The following is an 8,130-nucleotide window of genomic DNA, read 5'->3' as shown; positions in this document are numbered from 1 at the left end:
GTCTGCTGGGAGTAGTCTTAATCTGCTGTCTGGGTGCTGCTCGTAGGCAACTTCAAGGCACCCGATGGTCTCCCTGGTGTCTTTTAAAACTCAAAATGGGCATCCTCTCAAACAGAGACAATCTTCCCAATTGAATACTGTCCTTTGATTGACCTTCCAACAGAAGACCATCCTCTGCAGGCAGGGTGCATGGTTAGCCGCAGCCAGGCGTGCTCTGAACAGGTTCGCTCCAAGCACAGCAGAGTGAGCAGGCAACAGCACATGGGGCAATGACTGACCGAGAAGATCTATAGCTGGTCTACCATGGTGCTCAATAGATGGGACTCCTTCTTAAAGGCCGGCACAGATGTAATGCAATCTGCCTCTTAACCATGTTTAACAGATCATAAACAAGCCATAGGATTATGCACACCCTAGTCCTGCCTCCCTGATACCAGGGTTAACATTTATATTAGGACAAGTCTTCACCAGGGTACCTATTGACCTTGGTTCTGCAACTAGCTTCGGAACCCTGGTTTACAAGGTCAATATATTCCTCAACCAGTCGTGATAAGCAATGGGAATTTGTGCTTGAGCAAAGTCAGCCGAGCAAAGAATGCATACTAATCAGTGGCCTCATTCCCAAACCCTTAACCACAGCGAAGGAGTGGCTACCCAGTGCATCTGCTTCATGTGAAGCATCAGTTCAGCTCATTGGGTTCTGCCTTATCTTGCAGCAGGGCATCTTCAGATTTGGCTTCCCTTCTGATTGGCTGTCACTCTTTCCAAGCACTGGATGTTGTTATGCTTGCACTAATATAGCACCAGAAGCATGAAGCTGGAAGACTTCCCTGTCCTGTGCCGTGAGGGCTGCATGTGGCCCTTAGGCGGCGTATTAAAGCACCTGGGCTTACTTTCTACACACATTCATATACCCCTCTCCCTCCTCCCACTAGGGAAGAAGCATCATCCTAGGGCAAGGACATTTTCCAGCCAGGCAAAAATACGTAAGGAGGGAGAACAGGACCGGCGAGGGGCTTGATGTGGGGAGTGTCTCACGGGGCAGACAGAAAGGCTTGGAGGGGCCCATTCAGGCTCCCACGGCCAAGGTTCTCCACTGCTGAGTTAATACCATTGGCCACCTGAAGACAAACTTTCATTCTCCATCTCTTTCATCTGTACAGTAGGCCAGGAACTCACAGTATTATCTCTCATCCCAAACTCCACCTCCCTCTCTCCCATCCATTGGTTCTGCCTGGGTTGAAAGAGACATCAAAAAGCAAGAGTTCTTAAAGTTTGTTTTAATACTGAGAGTCTTTACTTAGGGACTGTGTCTTGCTGAGAAGCCATAGCGGCTACCCTCAGAATTTCCTATGGCTTAAAAAAAACAAAAACAAAAAATCTGTGCTCTGGGTTAATTGCTTCCAGATCCCAGACGGTGGCCCTACTTGAAGCCCCTCTTATTAGGTTTGTCTTACTGAAAGCCATGTGTTCCCCCAACCGCCACCACACAGACCCCTTCCAAAAGGGGACATTCCACATTTGTTTTCGTTTTAAAACGCTGTCCTTCCTTCCTTGACACAGCTTCTCAGAGCCCCGCTTCTTCATAGGGCCTCTGCCAAGCATGGTCTCCAAAAGAGAGAAGCAATTAGGGGAAGCTGTTGCATTAGTAGCAAGGAGAGGGGCCTAATGGGTTTAACAAACAAGAACAGCAGCAACAGTGCCATGTTTTTCAGTATCCAAAAAGTGGAGGGTTGGGGGAAGGTTAGACTACTGCCAAAACAGCCCCAGCAAAGTTTAAGTAATACTTTACAAATCTGTGAGTTTACCCAGTCTCCGATCTTTTAGCATCCTGAGAAAAATTTACCGAGGGAACAGGTAAGTTGGGAGCAGGGCTATGTGGATTTCATGCAGTGACTTCTATTGCTGGAGGAGGAAAGCAAGCTGCTAGTCCTCATGCCTTTGAAAATGAACTTAGAAAAGTGTGGGCAACCACGTGGTTCCATGGGAGGAGCCGAAAGGGGCGGAGGCATCTGTTTCCAGGAAGCAGGGACATTGTGGCCTTCTCTGTGACTTGTGAAAGCAGAATAAATTACGCCCAACTTCAACTTATCTTGCAAAAACTTAGAACTTTGAAACCCTGGGGGTTTATTTTGGTCCAAAGTTCTGATCATGTTTTGAAAAATAATGATAATGCAAGGGAGTATATATATATACAGCACTGCCTGTGACCTACATCGTACCTAGGCTATTAAACTTGCATCTTAGACCAGCCATGGTTTCCTCCAAAGAATCCTGGGAAATGTGGCTCCGGGAAGCTGCTAAGCATTTTACATTACAGAGCAGCAGTCGCTCCACTCTTTGAACCACAGTTCCCAGGGCTCCCTGGGACTGGAGATTCCCAAGGACTGTTTGAATCGGTTTGTGTGCGCGACGATGTCGCCAGGAGGGAAGCAACCCTACAAAAGCAAGAGCCTGGACACTCAATGGTGGCTCTTAAAAGTGCAGTGCAAGGGACCCACAAGAGAGGGCCGTGGTGATGCAAACAAAGTCAGCCAATCCCTGAAGGAGCCAGCTTGTCAATTGTTCTTTGAAAGCAAAAGGTGAGGGGGAGATAGAAGACAAGCAGAGGGTTGAAGAGTCCGCAAGGCCCCCGTCCCTGAAAAGCTGCTGGCTCCCAACTACAAAAAATGGTATTCCCAGTGCCTAACACAGGGCATAGGATTTTTTTATAAATCGGAACTAGGAGTAGTGGATTTGGGAACAGAAAGCGCCATAGGTCCAGAGATGCAGGGGGAAGGAGACAAAGTGGGTGGGGAAGTCAGTCTGGCTCTCTGCTTCACGGCCTCTGTGGCCAGTGGGTTGGGGTTGGGGCTACTCATCACAGCCCAGAAGCTCCACTCGCAAGGTGATGCGGTTGTGCCAGGATTCGGGGAAGATGCGCACAAAGCGGGTGTAGAAGGGAACGTCAAACACATTCTTCTTGTGCGAGTTGTTGTCGTAGTTGCCTTGGAATATCTGTGCCGATGAGGAGAAAGAAGCACGGTTAGAAAACAAGAGCGGGAAGGAAGTAGGCCAGCCTACCTCGCAGGGCTGCAAGCAAGGGTTACCCTTTCTTGATTCTTCGGCATTTTAGCGTGAATTTCTCTTTTAATATACACACACTTGGCTAATGTACCCTTTTGCTGCAAGCAATTTCTCCTGATATAATCCTGCATTCTATGTTTATTTTCACTAAAGTATTCCTTTTTAAGCATTTAACGCTGAAAAATGTCGGGGAACTGCGTCGCAAATTTCGGATAAGTGCACATTCTGGAGGGTGGCTGTTTTTGGTTCTCATCTTGTTCTGGAAAGTGCAGATTTGATAAGATTTGGCCTTAAATGCAAACGGAATTGAATTTCTCTCCCTAGTCCTCAGTGAGGATGGGAGTGGTTTCTAAAACACAGAGGATGCGAAATTGCCCAAACCTACCTTGGTGCCGTTTGTCCTGCTATCCTTGTAAAGAGTCCAGGACTTCCCATCATCGCTATAGGCCACTTTGTAGGCTGCTACATACTGAATGTGCCCAAAGTCACGAGCTCCTTGCGTAATGATCCCTGCCACCTTTTTCTCGGACCCAAGATCGATCTGCAGGGAAACAAGGACAACATTTAATTTGTGAAGAGGAAGAAAAGAGGTGCCCCGACTCAGGTGAGGCCGCCTTCCCTGGAAACCTTTTACCCCATTGCACAAGGTGTTAACCTATCCAAGGTTGAAAACTCAGAAGATTTGCAGAAAAAGCATCCAAACCTGGGGGGCAAGTTTGCATACAACTGAGGACTCATCTAGACTTCCTTTTGTGCCACGTGTGGGATGTGACATCACTGTAGCAGTCAAATAAAACACTTCATGTTTGCGCAGAGTGGACACACAGGGGTATGATACTCCAGCCATGAGGACTTCCTGTCCCACCTGGTCTGGAGCATCCTCCCCCTGTGTGTGACCAGGTAGATGGGCATGACCCTGGGAGACCCTGTAAAAGGGCCAGTAATGCAGCCATCCTCCTCTTTTGCTGCTCTCTTCTGATACTGATGCTTTTGCTGTCTGCTGGCTCTCAGCCAGCAGCACGTGCGCTCAGTCCCCAGTTTCCGTGTGCTGCTCTGGTTCGCCAGAAGCAGCTTAGTCATGCTAGTCACATGACCCAGAAGCTGCACGCCGGCTCCCTCAGCCAATAAAGCGAGATGAGCACTGCAACCCCAGAGTCGTCCGCAACTGGACCTAATGGTCAGGGGTCCCTTTGCCTTTACATTTATGTATGGGCTAAAGCACCTTTGTGGACTAGAAAGGCCGCTCTTACATCTCGATAGCGGTCGATATATACCAGGCATCCCCAAACTGCGGGCCTCCAGATGTTTTGGCCTACAACTCCCATGATCCCTAGCTAACAGGACCAGTGGTCTGGGATGATGGGGATTGTAGTCCAAAACATCTGGAGGGCTGAAGTTTGGGGATGCCTGATATATACCATCGCTGTACTGTGTATTTTGGGTCTATGGACCACAATAAAGCGCTGTGTGTGTGTGTGTGTGTGTGTGTGTGTGTGTGTGTGTAATTCTTCAGACAGTACTTCTTCATGCGGTATAGTTAAACTGTGCAACTCACTGCTGCAGGAGGCAATGATCGCTTTAAAAGAGGATTGCACAAATTCACAGAGGAGAAGTCTATCAATGGCTACTAGCCATGATGGCCAACTTCCAGGCACTGAATATAAGGTGCTGGGAATCACAGGTGAGCAGGATGCTATTGGGGTCATTCCCAGCTTCCACGTTTTCTTCCAGGAATCCGGTCGGCCACTGTGAGGGCAGATTGATGGGCTAGATGGGCACTGGCAGGCTGCTCTTATGTCACACATTCAAGTGCCCAGTCTTCACTCTTGCACTGCCCTTCCCCTCCCCCCTACTTCCTGCATAGGAGCGGAGAGGCCTTACCTGAAGCCACTCGCCCTGTTTGTTGCTGAGGGCAGCCCAAGCGTTGCTCTTGCCCATCCTGTCAAGGCGGGCATAGTGCGGGTGCCAAGTGAATGCGTCGATGCCCCATGTCTTGTAAACGCTGGAGGCTGTGATCTGCTGGTCGGTGATGAAGTGGGATTTCATGCCCAGCGGCTCCGAGCAACCTGCCATGTTGAAATACACTGTAACACAACGGTTTACACAGACACAGTGAAAGGGAAGAGACCGGAAGCAACAGATGCTCAAAAGAAAACAAAATTAAGCACCCTCAGACAGACAGAAACACACACACACACACACACACACACACACATTTTCCCCAGAGCAGCAGCTTTCAAAACTTTCCATGCTGACTCATCGGCTTAGATCCCCCATGTATAAACATGCCTGCCACAGAAACTCCCATGTGTTGCAAAGATTCTGGGGAAGGTTCTAAGGCAGAATTTCTGCAACCTGCATCCCTGTGCTGTGAACATCAGCAGTGGTGAAGAGCTGACTGATGTTTCAAACCAACTTGTGCACCATTAGGGATCTCACTAAAAGCAAGTCTTGCAGTTTCTCAGAAACTGTTTTAAAAACAAGGAACCAAAGCACAGATGGAAACACAAAGGCGGGGGGGACGACAAGGGTAAGTCAACCCAAAAGATGGAATCCCAGAGATGTTCACAAACATTTACAAGTCACTTTGGAGGTGGAAGAGCTGGGCATCTAAAGGTAAAGGACCCCTGGATGGTTAAGTCCAGTCAACGGTGACTATGGGGTTGCAGCGCTCATCTCGCTTTCAGGCCGAGGGAGCCGATGCTTGTCCATAGACAGCTTTCCGGGGCATTCGGCCATGTGGCCAGCATGACTAAACCGCTTCTGGCGCAACGGAACACCGTAACAGAAACCAGAGTGCACGGAAATGCAGTTTACCTTCCCGCCGCAGAGGTACCTATTTATCTACTTGCACTGGCGTGCTTTCGAACTGCTAGGTTGGCAGAAGTTGGGACACAGCAACGGGAGCTCACCCCATCGCGGGGATTCGAACCGCCAACCTTCTGATTGGCAAGCCCAAGATGCTCAGTGGGTTAGACCACAGCACCACCCCAGCCCAAAAGATGGAATCCCAATGATGTCCACAAACATTTACAAGCTACTTTGGGGGTGGAAGAGTAGGACATCTAACATGTAGTCTTCCAGGTGTTGCTGGATAATACCTCCTGCCGCCCCAGGCAATATGGACAGAAAATGTTAGGAGCTGCAGTCCAGGAATATCTAGAGCATCAAAGGTTAGCCACCCTGGTTTTTACCCAATAATGGTGTAATCCCATTCAGATTTCACCAGTGGATATTCCTCAAATCCATAGCTGGTCATTTCGATGGCAGGGACTAAGCATGCTCTCACTGGGCAAACCTTGAGCCAATCACTGTCTCTCAACAGAACCCACCTCACAGGGTTGTTGTGAGAATAAAAGGAGGGGAAAGAACCATGTACCTGAGCTCTCTGGAGGAAAGGCAGAATAAGTGTATAATAATACATCAATTAAATTAATTAGCATTAATATGAAACCCAGTTTTTCAAGCAGAATCACTCAGAGATGTCCCAAGATGCAAAAGTTGTACTGCAAGCATTCAATTATTTTTAAGTAACTTTTTAAAGCAAACCAGAATAATTTGCACCTCCCCAGACTAATACATGAATCGAAACATAATTATCCTTCAGATTTCCCACTTCTCTGAATTCTTTGATAAGCTTCTCAAGTCACGACACACACCCAAAAATGCTGTTCTAGGATAAAATATTTGAGATGCCTACTCAGAGCAAAGATTTTTAATTGGCGTTTTGTGATTAAATGATAATTTTTAAAGTACATATTTTTAAAGTCACGGGTTAATGCGGAGGGTGGGAAGAGCCGTGGCTTTTGCATGCAAAAGGTTCCACATTCAATCTCTGGCATCTTCAGGAAGGACTCAGAAAGACCCAGGAGAGGTATTGCCGGTCAGTGTGGCCAATACTGAGTTCTGTCACCCTCCACCAACATTTCAACTGTAAGGTCCTCAGGGCAGGGGCCAGTCTGGTTTTGGTGACACTGCTCAGTAAAGCACCGAGCAAATTTACAATGCTACATCAAAACTGTGACACAGCAAGAAGCAGGAAAAACAGTCAGCTGACCTATAATTCTGAGCACCACCAGCGGGTGTCACTGTACAGTCGTACCTTGGTTTTCAAACAGAATGCCTTCTGGGAGTCCAATCGACTCCCGGAACCGTTCGAAAACCAAGGCGCGACTTCCAATGGGCTGCAAGATCATCCCGCAGTCAATCGGAAGCCGTGCTGGATGTTCGGCTTCCGAAAATCGTTCGAAAACCAGAACACTCACTTCTGGTTTTCGATCGTTCAGGAGCCGAAAACGTACGAGTACCAAGGCATTCGGTAACAAAGGTACGATTGCCAATTATGGATGCAGAGGAGGAGGAAGAAACAGAAAAGGCCACAAAGTCTCTTTCTTTGGGCAATGGTGCAAGTCAAGCCATTTTTAGACTCAGGGCTTCTGCTCGAAGATGCTAATATGCATTACTTCATCTATTCTGGAAATGCGTTAAACCATATTCCCAAAAGTGAAAATCTGAAATAAGTTGTTGGGTGGGTGGGTGGGGGAGTTGTTGACCTTTCATTGGGAACATCTTTTTTAAAATAGTTTTGGAGCTTTTGGGAGATTGTAAAAGAATTTTTCTTTTAAAATCGCCCTAGTTGCCATACACCCAGGTTTTCCAGGACATTTTGCCGATTTGGTAAAAAAATCCACCCAGGCACCATTTTGACAGTCCGATTCACAGACGTATGGCAGCCCTAGTTAAGCCAACCCTCCTGGATTGGGGAGCCCACCTGCTCATTCTATTGAGTGGGGCCCTGAGCATTTGCCCATAAGTCCTGCCCTGACAGCACCACTGCAATAGGGAGGCCTCCTGGCTTAGGCAACAGGACCCAACAACCAAGACTCCATCACTGTTAGGGAAGCCAAAGAAAGCCTACTCCTGCCAGGCCAGTCCTCACCAAGGGGCCGCGTCCAAGATCAAACTGGAAATGACTATTTTGAGCAAAGCCCAATGGTGGAGATCCTTGTGGTTGGAAGGCACCACAAGGATCATCTAGTCCAACCACATGTAATGCAGGAATAT

The 8,130-nt window shown here is 48.0% G+C and overlaps 1 protein-coding gene across 2 annotated transcripts in view; it reads right to left on the bottom strand.

Moving 5' to 3' along the window:
• Positions 1–1,265: 1,265 nt before the first annotated feature.
• Positions 1,266–8,130, bottom strand: part of MFGE8 (milk fat globule EGF and factor V/VIII domain containing) — a 32,047-nt gene continuing 25,182 nt past the window's right edge. Inside the window, exons 8-10 of one of the 2 annotated variants that reach the window (XM_035131376.2) lie at positions 4,948–5,150; positions 3,452–3,607; positions 1,266–2,997 (exon numbers count right to left, since the gene is read on the bottom strand). In XM_035131376.2, the coding sequence (XP_034987267.1) occupies positions 2,854–2,997; positions 3,452–3,607; positions 4,948–5,150 (503 nt within the window). In that variant the 3' untranslated portion in view covers positions 1,266–2,853. The remainder of the gene's footprint in view (positions 2,998–3,451; positions 3,608–4,947; positions 5,151–8,130) is intronic. The other variant, XM_035131377.2, reaches the window with a different exon arrangement.

This window comes from Zootoca vivipara, chromosome 14 (assembly GCF_963506605.1).
Source record: "Zootoca vivipara chromosome 14, rZooViv1.1, whole genome shotgun sequence".
Taxonomy (NCBI): Eukaryota; Metazoa; Chordata; class Lepidosauria; order Squamata; family Lacertidae; genus Zootoca; species Zootoca vivipara.
This window is presented reverse-complemented; position numbering and strand designations above follow the sequence as displayed.